At 31.0% G+C, this 21,294-nt stretch overlaps 5 protein-coding genes and 1 long non-coding RNA gene across 15 annotated transcripts in view; 4 read left to right on the top strand and 2 right to left on the bottom strand.

Annotated features, from left to right (window-relative positions):
• Positions 1–145: 145 nt before the first annotated feature.
• LOC124496168 (uncharacterized) lies at positions 146–2,159 on the top strand. The gene is made up of 2 exons (XM_047059659.2): positions 146–1,362; positions 1,497–2,159. Exons 1-2 carry the CDS (start codon positions 1,164–1,166, stop codon positions 2,063–2,065), a joined length of 768 nt encoding a protein of 255 aa, XP_046915615.1. The 5' UTR covers positions 146–1,163; the 3' UTR covers positions 2,066–2,159.
• Positions 2,160–3,237: 1,078 nt separating this feature from the next.
• LOC124496169 (uncharacterized) lies at positions 3,238–4,801 on the top strand. The gene is given in 2 exon segments (XM_075732711.1): positions 3,238–4,064; positions 4,210–4,801. Coding segments are annotated over 2 exon segments (1,026 nt in total). The 5' UTR covers positions 3,238–3,619; the 3' UTR covers positions 4,791–4,801.
• A 54-nt stretch (positions 4,802–4,855) lies between these two features.
• LOC124495418 (uncharacterized) lies at positions 4,856–7,577 on the bottom strand. Its single transcript, XM_047058795.2, has 3 exons — positions 6,147–7,577; positions 5,612–5,653; positions 4,856–5,556 (listed from the first exon to the last, which is right to left on the bottom strand). The coding sequence occupies exons 1-3, from the start codon at positions 7,232–7,234 to the stop codon at positions 5,451–5,453; spliced, it is 1,236 nt and encodes a 411-aa protein (XP_046914751.1). The 5' UTR covers positions 7,235–7,577; the 3' UTR covers positions 4,856–5,450.
• Positions 7,578–8,997: 1,420 nt separating this feature from the next.
• Positions 8,998–9,713, top strand: LOC142597676 (uncharacterized). Its single transcript, XR_012832332.1, has 2 exons — positions 8,998–9,040; positions 9,093–9,713. It is a non-coding gene; the product is annotated as an uncharacterized LOC142597676 (long non-coding RNA).
• A 1,780-nt stretch (positions 9,714–11,493) lies between these two features.
• Positions 11,494–21,214, top strand: IFT20 (intraflagellar transport 20). 4 transcript variants are annotated; one of them, XR_012832326.1, is made up of 13 exons: positions 11,494–11,680; positions 11,793–12,423; positions 12,485–12,570; positions 14,299–14,402; positions 15,301–15,388; positions 15,445–15,678; positions 15,814–17,093; positions 17,186–17,251; positions 17,312–18,763; positions 18,888–19,056; positions 19,166–19,580; positions 19,848–20,154; positions 20,609–21,214. XR_012832326.1 is itself a non-coding variant. In XM_075732604.1 (6 exons), exons 2-5 carry the CDS (start codon positions 12,270–12,272, stop codon positions 15,383–15,385), a joined length of 429 nt encoding a protein of 142 aa, XP_075588719.1. In that variant the 5' UTR covers positions 11,506–11,676; positions 11,822–12,269; the 3' UTR covers positions 15,386–15,388; positions 15,445–15,678. The 4 variants fall into 4 exon arrangements, 3 of the variants coding, with proteins under 3 accessions (XP_075588719.1, XP_075588718.1, XP_075588717.1); XM_075732604.1 differs by lacking the exons at positions 15,814–17,093; positions 17,186–17,251; positions 17,312–18,763; ... (2 more) ...; positions 19,848–20,154; positions 20,609–21,214 and having other exon boundaries at positions 11,506–11,676; positions 11,822–12,423; XM_075732603.1 differs by lacking the exons at positions 15,814–17,093; positions 17,186–17,251; positions 17,312–18,763; ... (2 more) ...; positions 19,848–20,154; positions 20,609–21,214 and having other exon boundaries at positions 11,506–11,676.
• The window catches only part of LOC124496027 (uncharacterized), a 35,751-nt gene continuing 34,764 nt past the window's right edge, over positions 20,308–21,294 (bottom strand). For all 7 annotated transcript variants that reach the window (XM_075732598.1, XM_075732597.1, XM_075732600.1 and 4 more), the window contains 2 exons: positions 20,865–21,177; positions 20,308–20,810 (listed from right to left, as the gene is read on the bottom strand). In XM_075732598.1, coding sequence (XP_075588713.1) covers positions 20,559–20,810; positions 20,865–21,177 — 565 coding nt within the window. In that variant the 3' untranslated portion in view covers positions 20,308–20,558. The remainder of the gene's footprint in view (positions 20,811–20,864; positions 21,178–21,294) is intronic.

Genomic DNA, 21,294 nt, shown 5'->3' with positions numbered 1-21,294 from the left:
GAATTTATAGCCAGATGACCAAATGACAAGCTGGTCCTATGATCCCTTGGACCGGAAACCACACACATGAGACCAACATTCAGAATGATAAGGAATACTGAATATAAAGTGAGAATCTAGAAAAAAACTGACTGGATCAGTAAAATAACATGAAAAGCTAGATGAATGGCTTACTGTTTTTTTCATTTCGCATTTCTTTTCCATCTATCCATCTGTTCTATACTTGGTTTCATTGTCGTATGTGTATGTTCGCTTTAATTTATTATCATCCACATCATCATCATGGCAGAATTGCCGAAATCGAAACATTTTACAACAACATGAAATACATGAATCAAGAGATAAATAATTCTTTGGAATTTTCGTTTTGTTTTGGCTTTGTTGTTGTTGTTTTTTCCTAATTAGAATTTGAATCGATATCTGAACTTTATTATCGAAACTACAAATGACGACAACAATGAAATTGACTTAATCGAATGTTTGCTTTTTGTTGTTGCTGTCGTGGCTGTGACATTGTATTCATAATCATTTCATGTGTGTAATACATGGATTTTCATTTCATTCGATTAGATTTCATATGATTATTTTCAATGTTGCAAATCCATACATGTCCGTTGAATGGATCGAATTCTGCCATCTAGTAATGATGGGTGTGAAAAATGTTTGCAACGTTTTTTTCTTTTGGGCTGGCTTATTTGTAAAACTATATTTTCTATTTGATTCATTAATAATCATCTAAAGAATGTCCAAATTCGTGCGTGGAACATATGGTATACCATATAGAGACACAGAGAGAGAGAGAGAGAATATGATTCCTGTAACAAGTTGTGAGCATGAAACATTCAAAGGAAAAAATCACACTATGCGTGTGGGTATGCTACCTCCACATTCCATGTGTGTTATATATATAGAGAGAGAATATGTTGGATGAGAAGAAAAAATTGGACCAAAAATGAGCCAAATGGATACCAATGATCGAATTGAATCAAATGGAATACATGCAATGGATAGATAATTGACGTTTGTGTTTATGTATAACACATCTGTTATGGACTAGAGACAAATTAGTGTGCAAAGATTTGCAGAATTTTTTTCTTTCTCTATTTGTTTGTTTGTCATTGACAAGTGAATTTTGATTTTGGTTAAGAAATATAGAAAAAAAAATGAAAAACCGTCAAAGACAAGAATTTGAAAATCAATCGATTGAATCATTTGATTCACATCGATTGATTCGTTATGCTTTATTAACATTGATCCTATTCATGTTGATCTGTTCAGTTTTGGCCATTATATTTGTAATGATTTTTATGCAAATTGATGACCATCGACAACAACAACAACAGTATTCGGATGGCAAACAAGGTAAGCGGTTCATTATTCACTTTAATTACATTGTTGATGTAAGACATTTTTGGTTTATTGCTAGTTGGAGGATATATGCACAACCAACTAGTAGGAAAAGCATTGATTAAATTGGTCTTTATTTTTCTCTTTAGGAATCATTTTAATACTTGTATTCATTGCCGGCAATTATTTGATCGGTCTAATAGGTATTTGTCGCGTGAATCGTTTAGCGTTAATATTATTTGCTGCCATCAATATAACATTGGCCACAACATGTTTGGTTATGAATCATCATCGTCATTATCATAATGGCCATGATTTCCAACGATTTGGACAATGGCAACAACAATCAAATATGGCTGGCAATTGGGCAGCATTCATTGCATTCATATTGACTGCCGTATTGACCATTCTATTCATTATTCAACATTATCGCTGTAAATCGATTATACCATATCAACGATATACAACAAATATTTTAAGGCAAAAATCAAATCATAATTATTATCATCCTATTGGTGGTGGCCGTATCAATGAAAATAACGAATCCGATCATGATGATGATGAGAATTTGTTTGAATCAATTAAAAACCCTAAATCCTGTGCTATTATTGTCGATATAGTCGAATCGAATGATGATGATGATGATAAATCTCGTCGAACATCCATCAATTCAAATCATAGTAATTCATTGTCTGGAAATTTTCGTTCAGTTCTTTAAGCGAAGAAACTCAAATTAAAATCATAAATTTGTTTGTTTTTGAAAGTAATGAATTGTTTTGAAATAATAAAAATAAAAAATTTATTTATTTTTTCTATATAACCAATTATTCTGTATAATGGTTGTTTTTTGTGCATAGCCGAAACATTCCGGGAAACAACTTTGACAGTGAAACTTTCTTGGCAAACACATGTGCACATTGAATTCAATGTTGATATCCATGAATTTCAATGGAATTTTTTTTTTCCCAAAAGCTATTTGATCCAAACACCGTTGCACTGTTTCTTCTGGAATATTCACTTGCAGCTCTTTGGAGAAAAAATTTTCCTGAATAAAATAAATTTGCGCCTTTTCATCATCATCGTGTGATATGTGATACAAATGTACCGAATTATAACATCGATATACTAGCATTATCATCGTCATATTTTTAATAAACAAATTCGATGATTATGATGATGATGACATTGGTTCGACAATGACATGTTTTATTGTATGTACATTTGCATCTGCATAGTATAGTGATCACACATGTGGGCGTATGTGCGATGTTTGAAATGTTTAATGTAAATGTATGATGATGATCATCGTCTGCATCAAACACAGAAACAACAAGAAACAACACAACAATAAATAAGATTATCATCAGCAATCAGCAATCAGAAAGCCGCATTTGTGTAAACGTTTTTGGTTTCTCCTTAACTTTTTTCATCATCAGCTTTCAATCTTTGAGATCATCATCGTCGACAGTTGGTTAAACGAGTAAAACAAACGTTTTTACTTTGTTATCAAAATTTGTTTTCTGGATTCTTTCCAAACTCTTTCGTCATCGTTTGATTTCGCTGCCCTTTTGTTACGCTTACATCATCGTGTAAGATTTGATTTTAATAATTGTTTGCAAATTGTAATTTATCGTTTGATTTTTGCTTGTTTTAGATTCATTTTCATTATTTCATCTAATAATGCACGGTCAGATTTTTTGTTCACAATCATCATCATCTATACGTACATATCTCCCATGGATTTGTACATCATTGGCCATTGGTTATGCAGCCTATCTACATTACCGTTCGCGTTGTAATCGAAAACGAATCCAAATGAATTTGGATAAAAAGCATGCTCGAAGCTGTGAAGTGAATATCGATGATATTGATCGAAGTAAGTTTAAATTTCATTAGTTTTCCATCATCAAACGTGTTCAGCTAGCTATAGTTAGTTTTTTACCATGCCACAACCAAGCCAATACAATCGATCATTCGTTCTTGCTTATTGACCTGTCCATATTTCACCAATCAAACGAATCTTTAAAAATGTTTTGTGTTCACACCATGAAACAAAAAAAAATCGATCCAATCTATATCACAATTAGATCCAATCGAATCATCGTTAAAACCAGATAATAATATCGAAGTGGTTCGAGGAGAAATCAATCTAGATGATTATGAAGAATATTTGATTGAAATCGATGAGGAATCCGATGCAGATAATGATGTTGATCAGAAAGAAGAAAATTTGGAAAATCTCGAATTAAATGACAATGATGATCAGCTAGAAATGAAGCCCACTACTTGTCCGAATGACGATAACAACATTGTAAAAGAGGTTAAATTCGACGATGCAATCGTTACAATTTTACCAGAACCAGAAACGATAAAAGAACGTCGAGAATCGTTTGTATCTCAAATGAATGCCATTCATGAATCAAATATTGAACCGAATTCTTTCCGACAACAACAACAATTGGCACAGCCATTGATTAAACGTAAACGATATAGTTTAAAAGGAGATATAGATGATCTTGCATTCGATATATTTTGTTTTGATGAAATGCCAATCATTCGACAAGAATTTAATTCCAAAATCCATGTCGATGATGATGACGATGATTTGAATGAAGAAATTCTTGATGAACTATTGCGACGATGGCGTCATCTATCAGCCGATCTAAAGGATGAATATCATTCAAAAGCCGTGGCTGAATCTTCTATGCAATGAGAACGTTCCATTACATAACAGTTGTCAGTTTGACTAGTTTGTTTAGCTTAGCCATTTCAAAATTTCAAAATTTCAAAATTTGAATTTTTCTTCTTTTTACATATAGACACTATTGATTATTTCTTTTGATTTTCTTCCCTTCAAAAAAGATACAACGAAAAAGAAAATATCCTATTGCCGTTGTTGGAAATCTAAAACATTTCCACTTTGTGATGGTGAACATAAATGCCATAATCGTGAAAATGATGATAGTGTTGGTCCATTAAATCTTGTATGGCGTGATAACGACGATCAATCTAATATTGGATCTACAGCTGCTACTGCTGCTGCTGCTGTAGCTACAGATGCTGCACGTACAACATCACAATCACCAACAGCAATAATCAACGATCCAGATATGGATATTAAGTCCATTGATTCATTAGAAGAAAGTGATCAGCCAACTTTAGGCGGTAGTGGTGCTGGTGGTGGATCTAGTTCGGCCACCGGTTCCAATGGAAGTGATGATTTTGATGATCAATTGGTTAAAATTGATAGTAGCGCTGCTGGATCGTCTCTTTCATCTTCAAACAACAATAATACAACCACCACTCCAATTAGATCGTCGAATGTGAATGTTAATAACAATAATAATTTAAGTGATGAACAATTAAGCTCATTAGAGATGATTGATGATGATAATAATTTCACTACATTCAACAATGATAAACAACAACAACCCAAACAGTAAGACACTCTTCCCAAGTTCACAATTTCATCACACTGTATCAACTTTTCCAAGCAGGGAAGAATTAATTTTTTTGAGAAAAAATTATTTTTTTAATTCAAAATGAAAAAAATGAAATAAAATAAAATGACGAAAAAATGAATTGAAAATTGATAGCAAACATGACATTTATATATCGGATCATCATCCCGTATGATCCGATGATCGCGTATGACTTGTAATCATCATCATCTTCTTTCTCTGCGAATGTGTGTGTGTGTGTGTGGGTGTATGTGTTTCAAGATGTGAATTGAGTTTCAAAAAATAAATAGAAATAATCATGCGATTATCATCATCAAACTTGCATAGTTTCGAATGAAAAAAGAAATCATAATCATCATAATAAATAATTTGTTATCGTGTGATTCAAAAAAAAAAAATGAATTTTGTCTATAAATTTTTCAAAAAAAAATTGAATTGAATTGAATTTTCTGTTTGAGATTGTTTAATCGGTTTTGTTTGTTTGTTTGTTTGTTTTCTAAAATGAATTATATTTGGTTTGATCTGGTGAATGTGGAATTGATTAATTAGGTTTGTCATCCGACAATCAATCAATCAATCAGATTCTTTGGTAGTTATCATTGAATCGGACATTTTTTCTTTTTTTTTTGTAATCGTTGATGGTTAACAGGAATATTTTTTACATTTACTCATATCTTTACTTAAGGCGCCATTCTTGAATACGGTCATCCTTTTCTCCATCCATTGTGGTGCTAAATTTTCTACGACCCTATTTTAAATGAATCAATCAATAAAAGTATAGTTTACATCAATAAACAACTTACATCAACAAGGCACTACGTCCACGTACATCACTTACAGCATCGCTAAATTTGTAAACAAAAAATAAATAAATTATTAGACGTTTTATGACATACGAATTTCATTAGATTAAAATTGCATGTGAAAAAGGGTCAATGTCTTTGATTAACTCTTGAACCTGATGATGATGATGATGGCGGAAGACATATAGTGTGTGTTGCCTATAGCATGTATGTGTGTGTGATGGATGATAAATCCAGTTTTTGTCAGCCTTACACACTTGAGCATTAACAATTTTTTACATTTACTCGAATGACCGGATACGATTAGTTGTTGTTTAAGCTATTTTTAGCTTTGGGAAAAAATCTTTAAATCAATTAATTAATCGGATCAGATGATGATCAAGCAGACTAATAATAATAATAGTATATTTGTCCAGTGTGTGTAAAGTGAGTTTGAACTAACTAATTTTTTTTTGTCCATTGAAAAAAAACTAGATCATGACCAATAATCCAACTATTTGAAAATTTGGTTATAATTAGGTAGAGGAAAACTTACCCGAGTTCACAGATCATACGATTCATGCATTCTTCTTTTTCCATTGCTTTATTATACATTTTATAATAGGCATCCATTTTTTCGATATATGATGAGAATGGTGAATCATCAATCGAACGTTTAGTTTTTGTTGTTGTTGTTCCCAAACTAGTGACCGTTGGTAATAAAAGGCTAAGTCCGGCAATAGCTAATACAGGCATTAATATTGAAGTAAGACCATATTTTTTAAGACCAGATGCAATTCCTGAAACTTCGCTTGATTGTGGTTGTATAGCTTGTCCTGCAGCACTACCTGGACCATAACCAGCAAATGCATGTTGTCCAGGACCATATGGTGATCCTTGTGCAAATGCTAAATGTCCTTGTGACATTGCATTCGAATAACCAGGATGAACTTGTTGAGCAATATGACCAGATGCTTCAGCCTGATTACCATATGCAGCTAAATTTGCAGCATTCGTTTCATATGAACCAGATGGATTATTGAAATATTGTTGTTGAAATTGCGATGCAAGATTACTTAATGTTTGGGCATCGAAACCTTGTGATTGTGATTGATAATCATGATTCAATTCTGGAGCACTATAGCTTATTTCCGAACCGGAAGCAGCAGCATCCATTGGACCGCCACCACCGCTATGGTCAACATTTTCATGAGCAGCAGCAGCAGCAGCTGAATTTTGATGGCCTGATGGAATGGCTTGTGCATGGCCATATGGACTTGATTCTTTTTGTTTTTGATCTTGTACCGGGTAATAATAATAATAAAGATTCGATTGAGATCCTTGTGATTGTTGTTGTTGTAGACTGCCACCATGTTCGTGGATTTGTTGATTAGCAGCTACATTACTGAGGCCACCACCACCACCACCACCGCCACCACCACCATATTGATTTGACAATGAATATTGACCATTTTGATTTGCCTGATATATTGGCTGATTACCACCACCACTACCAATCATCATTGATGAACCATCGTCAGATTTTTTCGTTATAGCATCAACGATTGTGATTGTTGTGGTTAATGAAATAGCAATCAATATGATTGTCGATGTATGATATTTAGTTTTCGTTTTTGTTGTCATTATTAGTATTTGAAATTGAAATAAAAATCACCAATTGAAAACAAATTTTTGTTGAACAAAAATGATTATTAATATGATGATGATCAATTATTTCGATTTTGAATTTTTTTTGATGAACAAGATGAAAAAAAATTTTTAAGTAATTTTTTCGACAATGTTTTGGCACTGAAGACGACAAAACAAAGACTGTGTATGTGTTTGTGTGTTGTTCACTGCCCAAAACTGAAAAATGAAGAAATTAAAAATCGTCCAGAAATTGAATTTTCATCATTTGAAAAATGAACAACAGTACCAAATGAATGAGACTCTTTTTTACTGATTGATCAGGTAAGAAACCAAATATTGAATTGACCAAATGATTGAAAAAAACGAGGCGGATCTTGTCGAATGTCGAATATCAGGTCGCCAAAGAAGAAAAAAAGTCAAACTTTTTTTAGAGAAAATAAGAAAAAAATCCGAACCGTTAAACGAAACCATATTTTGTTTTTCTTTTTTATTTTTAGCATCTTTCTCTCTCTTGCTCGTTTAGCATATCTCTGTGTTTTTCGATATAACCGACAGGTATAGCAAGAAGACCTTATCATCGATAAACTTGACCGGTCACAATGATGATGATGTTTACTGATTGTTGACCAACGATAATTACGTTACCAATGGAATCGAGTTTTCTTCCATCTTGATATATCTTGTTTTTTTTGTGATTTGATTTTTATTGTTATTGATCACATTGATTATGGTGGGAGAAGGAGCTATTCCGAAAGAGATTCCGATTTGAGATATAGAAAAATCCAACCTAAACGTATAGGAAAGAAAAGAGAAAATTAAAAAAATAAATTAATTCCCCACACTATTTTGCAAATCCTTATTACTGACATACATAGCATTGATTGATAATTTGGATTTTTTTCTTGGTCATCAAATCGGTTTATTTATTTATTTATTTTTTGGTAACGTTAAAACTAAAAACTAAATCCCCGTTGTGGTTGATAATTGATAAAAATAACTTTTGATGATATACACTTGACATAATTTTTTCTTTCGTTTGGCCATTATTTTTGTGAGTAGGAAATGCATCTTTCGGTCGATTGTTGGTCGGTCGTTCTAACCTTTTTTAAATTCAATCATCATTCATTCAATCGATTGATCGTCTTTGAAGATTATCGTCAAGTGTTTGACCGTTTTTTCTTCTTTTTTTCGACAGACAAGATCGACATCGATTTTTTACAGGTTTCCAAAAATAGCACCAATAAATAGATGTTGGTTATTTTTCACATTTTCATTTACAAGTTCTATCTTGTTGTTGCTGTTGTTATGGATGGCCCTGATAAATAATTTATTCGACGAAATTTCGATCGATCTATCGATATAGTAAATCTAAAAAACAGAAATGAAATGTTAATGTCTAGATTGAATAAATGAGATGAAAATAACTTGACCATCAAACCTTGACCTTAACAATGATCGATCGATCATCGAATGATTCGTTGTGTTGACTACTCACGCACACTTACAACGTTGATTTATTCCATTCGATATATCGACAAAAAAATTTGGGCCAAAATAACCTTTAAATGTCTAATAAATTGAGAAAAAAAAAGAAAATACCTGTTGACCTTATGTGTGTGTGTGTGATTTTGATGTTCATGATTTCATGTACCACCTGTGTCTATGTTGTTGTTATTCGAAGATTGTGAAATAGTGATAACGGTGAAAAAACGTCGGTTTTCCCATCCGTTCGATGAATATAAAATGTAGTTTTTCTTTGCCGATATATTGCTTCCGCATTCTTTGCACATCGAATGTAAGGTAAGGAATCTTTCTTTTTTTGAATCGAATCAATTAATTTTTTTTTCTTTAGATTTTTTCCGTTCATGATGATATGTTTTTGCAATCAATCGTATTCCACACATTTGGTCGAACTATCTATCTGGTGGTCATTCAACTTTTAAAGATGGAAAAAAGCCAACAGAACACACAGAAAATTACCAATGCAGAACAAATTATTTATTGTGAAAAAAGATTGTCTTGTTCATTTTTTCTTCATCATAATAATAGTGCCAATGATGATGATCTTGTTGTTCAGATTTTGGATTCGAACAATTCAAAACTTATCGTTTATTGTTTTGGCGGTGCTGATTCGAATTTCAGGTCATCATAATAATCAATCTGTTATGTGGATGAATACTTGCGAACCGATCACAAACGGATGTTACACACTATCTATCGATCGATCGGCGTATTGTATAACAAGTTTGGCTTGACTTTATTGTGGTCAAAAAAATGATATTGTTCGATAGTGACATCTATCAGATTAAAAAACAAAAAAACTAATGAAAACATTCGGCACCAGAAGGCATTGCTAGTGCCATGCCATTAACCCATTAATGCCCATCATCCTATATATAGGATATTTACTTGAAGATGAATAATTTCAAAACTATTCATTCAATTTTTATAAAATTAAAAGCGTTTTATTTCACGTTTATTTAGCTTCAAAATGATATATAACTCATCTGTATTATCTTTATCTAAGTACAGTTAATTTGATCTTGATTGTCAAAAAGTCGGATTTTCTGAATGACTAGAATTCAAAGTGTTGTAAGACCATTTTATAATCCGAAAATGATAACAATTTATATTAGAAAAATGTAAAATGATCTTCAAATAACATTTTTAATTAGGAGTTATCAAATTAAAATTAGATCTAATTACCGCAATGATGATTTTCCGGTGATCCTATATATAGGATCATGGGCATTCAAAGTACTAAAATATCAACTTCTGTTATTATTGAAACCTATGTATTACATCGTAGTATCTCTTGTTTTCTATGTAGGACTAGCATATTTTTCCAAACAAAAATCTGGTTAATCTATTTATCAGTGTTTCTCAACCATAGGGTCACCATCAATACAAGACAAGACAATCAATACAAGATTATTACAGAAATTCCGGATATTTCCGGACTAAATCCAGACGTATGGTAACCCTAAGAATTTCTATGCCAAATTGTTAGAGTGCTATTCTTTTTATTAGTGAGAGAAACAAATTATTCAAACTCCACATCAGCAATAAGAATCGCATTTTATTCTGAATCTGGCCATTGAAGAACGACAAAGAAAGGGAAAAATTAGATTATAGTTTTGATAAGAAAAATGAACTGTTTCTTGTAGGTTGAAAAGATAATAAAACAGTATATGTTATTTCGAACAAGAGGATTATTCCGAACACAGAATTGACGAACTGCTGGCCAACGAACTGAAATCTATGTATGGAAGTAAGGTGACCACAGTGCTAATTGTATTGATGCGGGATGGTTTGGTCACAAGATACTTCAAAAAGGCCTTACAAAAGGGTTTACAGAGAAAATCCAAGCGTATATCCAGGGTCAGGTGTTGAAGAGGACCATGAATAGCTCCCAGGAATAAACATGATAAAATAAACTGAATGTGTATTGGACCAAACTCAAAAAACATGACCATCAAACAACCAAAGTTGATTGAGGATTATTTGAGTAATATGGGATATGTTGTTTAGTAAAATATTTCTAATTACCATTTATCAATAAAATCGAGAAAGTAGTATTTTTTGCTATTCACTAATTCAATCGATTTAACCAGTCATTCACCAATTCATACATTTTATTGTATTGTAGACCCAAGAGAAAAAAAAATTTCTTGAATATAAAAGGTCAATTTCAAAAATTTATTTATCATTGGACTCATTTTCAAAATTAAAAATCTTGGTCGACCAAGACATTTTAGCCTCGATGATGAATTATTAAATACAGGGAATCATTTCATCATCAAGATACAAGATCACAAACAATGGACATGCCATGTTTGTAAAAAAAATCACCGTATCAATGGATCTTGTACAATAAAAGTTTCTGCTTAAATGATTTTAAATAATATCATAGTAAATTATAAAATAAATACACTACAAATTGATGTATTTTTAATTTGTAAAATGATTTGGAAGAGAAAAACCGAATATATCAATTGTATTTGATAAAATAACAATAATATCCAATATATGCAATTTTTGTTGTCTGTGTGCCCATCATCCTATATATAGGATGGAAGTTCAAAGTTCAATTTCTCGAAATATAAAAATTTTAAAAATAAATAAATGTCATATTTATTACTTGTAGCCATCAAATTTTAATAATTGATAACTTTTTTTCAAAAAAAAAATTTGGGCATTAATGGGTTAATCTATAAGATTCGAAAATTCCAGAAGAATCTCCTCGAATCAACAACAATAGAAAACATTAAAATATGAAAAGAGCTTGGCAAGCATTGACTTCATCGTAATGATCATAATCGCAAATTACAAATTTATAGCCGATAACAACAACAACAACAACGACAACAAGAAAAAGAATTGGAATCCAAGATGAAAAGAGAGAAAAACTGGATATAAATTGATCCCTGTAAACAGTGAGTAAGTTTGACAAGAAAATTATTGTTGCAAAAATAAAATAGAGCTTTTCTTCCTTTTTTCAATTTGTTTCCTGTTTTATTTCATTTTTTTCTCAAAATCCATTCTGATGAAGCCAATTCTTTTCTTCTTTATCTACATAAGACGAGTTTCAAGCTACAAAACGATGGATACAATATTTTATCCAAATCAAGACGATTTAATATGACCAAACATATGAAATGAAATGAAGCGCGAACCAAACGAAAAATTGCCCGATATAAAACATATTACAATACAACAATAATAACATATATATGGACGACGCCGGATCGTCTTGACAACAACAACGAAAACAAACTCTTTTCTCGATCGGTTTCAATGATATACTGGATTCATCATCATCATCATTCAGTTGATCTGGTTTCCATGGATTTTTTTTTCGTTCGAATATTTTTGTTGTTATTGTCTGGATCTGTCATAAACACATGACACCCCAGCAACAACAACATAACATATTCTGATTCGATTCTTTCATCATCATCATTGTCATTAGATATCTCAACATCTTTGTTTCATATGTTCAATCAATTCATTTCATTTTTCATTGGTCATGATGATTACAAGTCCATTTTCAACAACAATCGACAATGGTAATGATTTTGGTCTTCATGTCGATGATGATGATCAAACCATACGTTTAATTCAGCCGGAAATATGGCAAAAATCACAACAATTACAAGAATTGATAAATTTATTTCTAGAAAGTATGTTTATTTGAAATTTCAGCACTAGTCTCATGAATCTTTGTCTTTTTTTTTGCTATAGAAAATGATGATTTTAAAAAGATTGTTTCCACGTTTGTACAATCATTAAACGATGTTGGCGAAATGATTGAAAGAGAAAAAATAAAGGTAAGAATATTTTCTCTTTTCTCTTGGGTAAAATTCTTAAACGATAAAAATCCATATGAATTAATGAAAGGAAATCGTATGAAACTGAAACTCGAAACTAACTTACGATTGATTGATTGATTGTCATCAATTTTTATTACATGATAGTTTATTATGTATGTGTGTGTGTGTGTATGTTTTCACCAATGAAAATTGTGGACATTGTTGATTGGATTGTAAAAGTCGATTCATTTCAGGAATGTAAATATAAATTTACGATAAAAAACCCGTAACCGGGTAACAATTTATATCTCGTGTCTTTCTTTCTCTGTGTGTGTTTTGTTATGTTGTTTCAAAACCAATTTTCTCTCTTGTGAATCGAATCAAATAACATCCTGAAAAGCCAATTTATTGTTAATACATTGTGTGTGTGTGTGTAATACCATGTAATGTTGATCGCTATCGATTGTATAATTTATTTATGTTATGATTCTAAAAATATTCTGTTTAGCTATAGAGGTCACTCAATTTTCTTTGATCAATTGTTAACAACAACAACAACAATGTTTTTCGTTTTGTCAATCTGATTAAACGATAATAAAAATGACAATCATCAAATGATGCTAAACGATCAAAAATCAATTCAATGCAAAATAATATACCAATAACATAAACTGACGATGGTAACACTTTGTTTTTCTAATTTTATTTCATATTCATTTATTCATAAATTTTGAACACTACTACACTAGGTCTTTTCTACAATTAATAATTCTTTATCAAAAATTACAAGTCAAGAGCCGAAACAAATTTCAATAGAACATATGGTTGAATGTAATGAGTGATTGCTAGAAAGAAATAGAAATTATTCATAAATAATAAACCAGTGACTGTTTATTATTTTGCTATTAAGATTCAAACACACACACGCACATACAGAGAGAGAGAGAGAGAGAGAGAGAGAGAGAGAGAGAGAGAGAGAGAGAGAGAGAGAGAGAGAGAGAGACCAAATATAAAACATCCTGTTATACAATCGGTAGTTAACCATTATGTAACAACAAGCCATTTGTTGGGGTCCATGTTTTATGCATTTTGTTGTCTTTTTTGTCATTTTTGCCTCTATAGACTACAGAGTCTGGTGTGGTAATATTGTCATGTTTTTTCTGGTTCATTTTTGGTAGACCCAGAATCTTTTTACATTTATGTTTTTTTTTTTTTTTTTTTTGATTTCGTGTGTTTTATTCATTTCTTTCGATTTGAAAGCATAATGCACAACTAAACTAGAAAAGATTTTTTTCTTTTTTCTTGGAAGCTATATTCTATCTATCAGCTTAATTATAATATATTCCGTATTTTTTGTCATCGTTATTCTTCTTTCTAAAGAAACGACGACGTTTTGATTTATCATCTACCTACTAGATATGTGTTTGAGATTAACTGAAATTTTTTCCCCAATTGTAAATTGACTTGCCAAAAAAGGGTTAAACTTATTTGTACTTTTTTTGGTAAATGAGTCTTATTCACAAATGATTATATCGTTGCTATAGCGAGAGAAAAATTAGATCATTCAGGGAAAAATTATATTACATGTGTGTATGATGACCTGTGTGTGTGACTTTTCAGATGACAAGTAATAAATTGTTGTTTTCTTTTTCTCTTGTTTTTCTCTTTCGTTTCGTTTTTTCTGAATACCACAATTACATTATTGAATTGGATCTCTACGCATTGATAATTGTATCATCATAAAAGGCAATTGGATCTCGTTCATTGATAAAAGCATTGGAAATGAAACGTGATTCATTACGAGAACAATATCGTAATATGATACGTGAAAAAAAAATTGAACTCGAAAGGTTTGTTACATTTTCTTTTTGGTTTCAGTATTTGCTATTTATATTCCAAAAAATCAGTATTTAGGGGCTCATTCATCAATTATAATAATTCATGGATAAGCTTGACCCTCATAATCATATTGATTATATAATAATTATGCAAAGAAATTTTTTTCCATCCATTCATTCGAACCATAAACCTTCTTCAGTGGTTTTTATCATTTATTTTTGCAAGACTAAAATCAAAAATTCCACAAAGCCGAAAAAAGCTAAATCATGAAACTTTAGTTTTTATTAAAAAAAAAATAGAAAAAAAATTTAAAACAAGAAGTCACGAATTGTTCAACGAGTACTCGAATCATATCGTTCCTTCCTTGGTCAAAATTAGAATTTTATTATTTTTCCCCAACTACTTTTCACTGAACTTCAATTGAAGAAACTTTTTTGCGAATTTCGAGTGCCAAGAAAAACCTGAAAATTTTTGAAACTTTTCTTCTTTTTTTTCTTAAATTCAGCGTTTGTATGTGTGTGGTGTGTTTTTGCAAGTCAATATAAACTATTTTTATGATTCGCTTCACCGGATTTTCAACATAGCCATTGTTCGAATTCTATGAATCAATGGCATTGATGCCAGCAGAGTGAGAGAGAAAGAAAAAATTGGAATTCAAATCAGAATTTCAATGAAAAAATTCCATATAGGATTTAGTTTCGTTGATTCTTTGATTTGATTTGATTTTTCTGATTAAATTCGAATTGATCTTTATTCATTTGAATTCATATATGATACTAATCTTAAATCTTATTTCATTTTCATTATTATTTGAATGGCCATTTTTTCATCTCCTTTTTGTGGATGATATTATACGACTTATATTGATAATATTGATTCAAACAACAAACAAAACAAAACCTATTGAAGGATGCAATTAGAGCATGAATTATTACGGCAAGAAGAATTGAAACAACAGAATCTATTAGGTATCCTACGACAATTGAAACGATGAATGGTATGAATCTTTCCTTTTTGAATTACTTTTTTATTTCATTTCATTTTCTTCTATAGATAAGAGATAAGAGATCGGAATCAAAAGATCCATAAACTTTCAACAACAAAATAGAAAAGACATTCATGTTCTATTCATGATGATAACTGATGGCAATATTAAAAAAATTTATTGATGAATAAAATTGATTTTTGAAACAAGAAAAAGAATTCGTGAATCACTGAGTTTATGAATAATGATTTCGTAATTTTTTTTTGGTTCCAGGAGATGTTACAGAAGATATAGTCTGTGTGGTAAGTTATTATTATATAGATAGATTAGCAATTAACTAATTAATTAATATTCTTTGTATATATTTTTTTCTCTCTCTCTCTCTCTCACACACACACACACACAAAACTTGGTAATTAACAATATAAACCAAAAAGCAAAAAAGTTATTGTGATTTGGTTTTTGTCTTGTCTCTTTATATATGGTTCATTCATTCATTTATTGTCTGCTTTGTTTCATCAGATTGTTCGCGTTTGGAATCTGTTATGGTCCCGTAGGCATCAAATTTCACAAACGACGACGATATGGGCGGCGAACCGAAACGAAATGAAACTGTGAGTAAAAAACCAAGAGTAGCAGATTGAGTAAATCAAATCTAGAAAGCAAGAAGAAAGCAGAAGAACTGAAAAAATCAGCGTTGATGATCATAGAAATTGACTCAATGAATGAATGAGGATGTTTTCATCGGATATGACCGTAAAAAACAAAAAAAAAATTGGGGTTATTAATCGTTAAATTTGTTGTCGTTTAATTTTTCATTACATTAACACAGCTTTAATGCTACTGCTTTTGGAACAACCGAAAATGATGAAACAAAGTTCATTAAATGTGAGTATATGAAACACTGGTGGGTATGTGAAACATGTGAAAAGAAAAGACAATTTATGAAACAAATATGAAATATGAGATATAATAAATAAGAATGACTGAATGAAAGAGTGAAAAGTTGAATATTTTTCTTTATGGATTTTCTTAAATTTTTTTCTATTCTTTAAACAAAATTTATGGATAGTGACAGCTTTTATCGTTTTTTTCGTTTTGTTTTGCCATATATATTCATATTCATCATTAATTAAGGTTTAGTTTTTTTTTGAAAATCTCAAGAGATCAAAGAATTTTTGTTCACATTCAATTTTTTTTTATCAGATTAACCGAAGCAATATTTTTCTGATCCTGATAAGAACAATAAGAAACATTCATCCATCCATGACTAGATTTTTGAAGAATAATAATAATTTTTCAAATTCACACACGACGAAAAAAACAAAAACAGAACAGAAAAAATCCATCTTTCATTCATATTCGAATTCGATTTGGACTCTACTCGATTCTGGAAATTCTTGTATACTGCCCGTTTCTTTTCAATCACCATCATCATTATCATTATTATTTGTCATCCAATCTTTCGATGAGTAATTTTGTTCACAAATACATCATCAAAATGTACATTCCTCTTTGTATTTTGATTCATTTCAAACTTTTTTTTCAACGACAACAACGACCAAAAGAATATCGATTTTTCGTGAGCAATTTTTGCTACAAAATCACCAACACCGAATGAATACAATTCATATTCATTCAGGCGAATAACATGGATTGTATGTACGAATGAAGTAGAATTTGTTATTGTCATCATCAATGGATGTTGATTTTTTGGGTGAGTACATATTCTATGTAATAATATTTTGGCCTTTAAAATCAAATCAATTTTTTTTCTCCTTGTGAATATATTACTGGGAAAACATCTAGAATTCAAATAGAGAATCGTATCATCGATAAATACGATGATGATGGACATTATATCCATATGGCATGGTGAGTATAAATATCTATTCTGGTTGTTTTTTCATTCTTTTTTTATCAAACAAAAACCAGACTTCAATGAGTTATCTATGCAGATAGATGGTGGTTTGAAAACGAAAATTGACGGTTAGCCGGATGAGATACAATTTCAATCAAAAACGAAAAACAATATTGATCCAGTAAAAGCAGTCCAAGTCGATCGTTGTTTTTTCTGCAATTTCGCCATTGTTTTGTTTTTTCTTCTATTCGAGTTTTTGAAATGCTGAAAATGTAATTCTTGTTCGAGAAAGAAAAAACCGGTCTCCAGCATCACATGATGAACCATCGATTTTAAAAACATTCATCGATCCACAATCGATTTGAAAAAGAGACCAAGAAAAGAATAACGAGAACGCATGAAGAGCAAACCATTGAAAGTTTTTGACACCATTTTTCAAGAGCGAAAATTACGACGATCGAACACCAATCATCAACATCAATTTTTGATGATCGTTTGTGAAAAAAATAATGAATCATGGGTTTTTTGTCGTTTTGAAATCAAAATCAAAAAAATGAAAAAGAAATTCCCAAAACAAACATGGATGATGAACAATTAAATTTTTGAATGAAGAAAAAAAAGAGAAAATCTTTCTCTTTTTCCATTTCCTATATTCCATCACCACCATCATCATGATCATTATTCTTAGATCGAACTTTATTTTCAACTGATAATTGGCGTGTATACGCGATTGAAAAATGAAAAAAGAAATTTCTCGTCAATCGTTCAAGTATAGTAGTGATAATAATAATGGCCAATGTTCAATGAAAAAGTGCTACAAAATTCCAATAATCATCAGTTGTTCAGTAACAAAGTCCATTTTTTCGCTATTCTTTCGTCCATAGCACACCATCATCATCATTTTTTCATTTCAGTCATCATCGTAGACCATAAACGGTTCGAAAAAATGAATCTTTTTTTCTCTCATTCTAATCGTTGTTGTTTTCTTGTTTGTTGTGTTGTTGGAACGATCCGAACATTATATCAAAAAAACTACCTCCCCCGAAAAAAAACAACAGAGGCACAATGTACAATAACCGAAAGAAAATTTTCCCGATGATTTTGTTTTCCATCATATCATCTTTTTTTGGAAACGATGAAATAGCTTCATAGTCCATTGAATTTTTTTTCGTTGTGGGATGGATCGTTTTTCACGATCAGTGAATGAAACATAAACAACAACAATAACAACGATAATAATTTTTTCTTTTTTTCTTTCTTCAAATACCAATGTGCACACACAAATATTTTGCTATCATTCATTCATCTTCCAGTTGGATTTTTTTTTTTTTTTTTTTTTTGATTATCGATTCTCCCCATTCTAAAAAGTCTGGATGGGAATGAAATCATGGCTTTAGTATGGAATATCAACAACAAATCAACATACCTGAAAGCTAATCGAACGTTAGAGAGCTTGATTAAAATGGAATGAAATTTGTTCCCCGTCATGTAGCATCGCGAAAAAATCAAAGGAGTTGTCCATATCGGTAATTCAATTTATTGCACAAAAATGCCGGAATCATTATCGCATCTATCGATGATGATGATTCTTTTTATATGACCATAATTCTTGTTATTCATTTTTTGTTTGTTTGTGTTTGTTGAATGTAGCCAAATTATACCTACATACAATAGATAGTTGTTGTTGTTATCTGCATAATCTTCCGGTGAATATTATTCTTGATTCATCAATTTGAATTATTTATGAATACCCACACGCAAACCAAACCAAACGAAGCGATGGAAAAAAAATTTGAATTATTCCATTGCCCACAAAAAAGTAAGAAACACACATGTATACATGTTTGCCACATTTTTCTTGCATGTATATAACACCATTCATATTCATATTCATATTCGATATTTTCATTTCCATTTCCATTCCTCAGGGTTATAAATAAATAATGTAACATAAGATTGCATGTTGTTAACATTTCTATCGATATATAATGATCACATCATACGTTTTCAAAATATTTTCTTATTAACAGTGAAAATGTTAGAGTGTTGTGTCTACAAATATATGAAAATTATCATCAACATACATGATCATGCTACACCGTGTTTTGGGTGTTGATTTGTTGAGAAATGAAAAAAACAAAAATTTCTGTATCAAGTCAAATCATTGAATCTTCGCTTCTGTTTTATATCATTCAGATGACCGATGATGGTGGTGATGATTGCTACGCAGAAACTTATCTTTATATAATTCATGTGTTCTATTTTTTTTACCCCGTCCGATTCGCGAATCCAAAAACAACAATAACAACAATGAACATATATTTTTCTCTTTACACGCAGACGGTAAGTGCGTATAAATAAATGTGATGTGATGATTATTTATGATTCTTATGACTATTGTAATGATTTCTAAGCCATTCATTCTCACTATAGCCATCATTACCAGGTTTTCTTTTTTTACTCACTTTCTAGTACTTCATGGTTCACTTGATTTTATCTAATACATTGTTGTTGTTGTTCATTGAACAACAGAGAAAGAATTGGTAAAAGAAACATTTTACAGAACATTTTTTTTCTTTGTTTTCGTTTTGTATTCTTTCTTCCTTGCAGATAATATTCGAATTTATACATCCACATCCACATAACAATTCTGTGACTGCAAACAAACAAACATATTTGGAAAAAAGGCAAGGTAACAATCAATTATGATTATGTTTGTCTTGTTGTTCGATTACGCAACACTAAACAAGACAAAAAGACTCGCCCTGTATAAAGTGGATGAACCACAAACCAAAGAAAAAACATGTCGATCCATTAGTCCATAGAACATATTTATAAATAAATAAACAAATCAAGTCCGAACCATTCGGTGAAGCAAACATCAAAACATGATTCTGAATTCGTATTCGAATACAAAGTAAGCTTAATCCATTAATAATGAACGATTCATACGTGTTTGTCTATGTGTCCGTCTGTGTGTGTTTCCGTAATTTTTTTATTCGATATCTTTGTTCCAACAATTTAATCGATTCATTGATGATGAGCAATCGTAGCCATTTTCTCTGTTACCTTCCATAAATTAGAATTAGGTTTATTATTAATTTACAAAAAAATTAAATGTCAAAACAGAATTTACAATTATTTGAATACAGACAAAGATAAAATTATTTACATATAATATTCAAGAGAAAACGTCTGCCACTCTGTCTAGGTCAACAAATACTTGTCACCAAGTATCATTCTCGAAATTCTTCCACGTTGGCAACCTTGAAACTGTACATCCTGAAAATCCAACAAAAGAAAATGATGTTTTCCACTGTATTATCGTAATGCCATATCGGATGTGATCATCATTAATGTATTTGTTCCAGAAGCAGCAGCGGCTGTTGATATTGTTTCCGATGTAGCCGATCCTGATGATGATGATGATGAGGTTGTCGTTGTTGTTGTTGAACAAATCATTGGCACTAATGATTCATAATTGGCACGTGATGATGATGAATAATTTGTCGAACCAGATGATGATGATGCCGAAGCTGTTGCTACCGTTGCTGTAATACCAATATCATCAACCTAAATGTAGGGAAAAGAATTGTATTCTTACTAAATGATTTTATGTGGAATTACCTTTTGACCATAATTAAAACAACCACCACCAACCACACCGTTACCGTTAATCAATTTGGCTGTTGCATATAATGGTTCAGCCATATTGGTGCGTTGTCCATAGATTATCATACCAGATTGTTGTTTTGGCTGTGAGACAGGTAATACATCATATGGTAATGCATAATTTCCTGATTGACCAACAACACGTTTCTGTGATGGTTGCGGTTGTTGTATATATCCATTGTTATTATTATTTGTAGAGTTATTTAAAAATGATTGTAATTCAACCAAATCTTTGGCCATCGCTTTTGACTGTTGATGTCTAGGCGACCTGATATAAGAAAATAAATAAATCAAAAAATAAAAAATGAAAATTTAATATGATTATCATTCAAAACACACATGGCAAGAACGAATGGTGATTGTTGGACAACATATAGATAGATTA

The sequence above is a fragment of the Dermatophagoides farinae genome, chromosome 7 (genome assembly GCF_024713945.1).
Source record: "Dermatophagoides farinae isolate YC_2012a chromosome 7, ASM2471394v1, whole genome shotgun sequence".
NCBI classification, from domain to species: domain Eukaryota; kingdom Metazoa; phylum Arthropoda; class Arachnida; order Sarcoptiformes; family Pyroglyphidae; genus Dermatophagoides; species Dermatophagoides farinae.
Note: the sequence above shows the minus strand (reverse complement) of the source record. Positions and strands in the feature narration are given on the sequence as shown.

Excerpts from the sequence above, each read along its gene's own strand:
- LOC124496168 (XM_047059659.2), top strand. The coding sequence starts at position 1,164 with ATGAAAAACCGTCAAAGACAAGAATTTGAAAATCAATCGATTGAATCA. Across the intron at positions 1,363-1,496 it reads GTATTCGGATGGCAAACAAG|GAATCATTTTAATACTTGTA; the intron begins GTAAGCGGTTCA and ends TTTTCTCTTTAG.
- LOC124495418 (XM_047058795.2), bottom strand. The coding sequence starts at position 7,234 with ATGACAACAAAAACGAAAACTAAATATCATACATCGACAATCATATTG. Across the intron at positions 5,654-6,146 it reads CGTATGATCTGTGAACTCGG|CGATGCTGTAAGTGATGTAC; the intron begins GTAAGTTTTCCT and ends TTACAAATTTAG. Across the intron at positions 5,557-5,611 it reads GGACGTAGTGCCTTGTTGAT|GGTCGTAGAAAATTTAGCAC; the intron begins GTAAGTTGTTTA and ends CATTTAAAATAG.
- IFT20 (XM_075732604.1), top strand. The coding sequence starts at position 12,270 with ATGATGATTACAAGTCCATTTTCAACAACAATCGACAATGGTAATGAT. Across the intron at positions 12,424-12,484 it reads GATAAATTTATTTCTAGAAA|AAAATGATGATTTTAAAAAG; the intron begins GTATGTTTATTT and ends TTTTTGCTATAG. Across the intron at positions 12,571-14,298 it reads TTGAAAGAGAAAAAATAAAG|GCAATTGGATCTCGTTCATT; the intron begins GTAAGAATATTT and ends TCATCATAAAAG.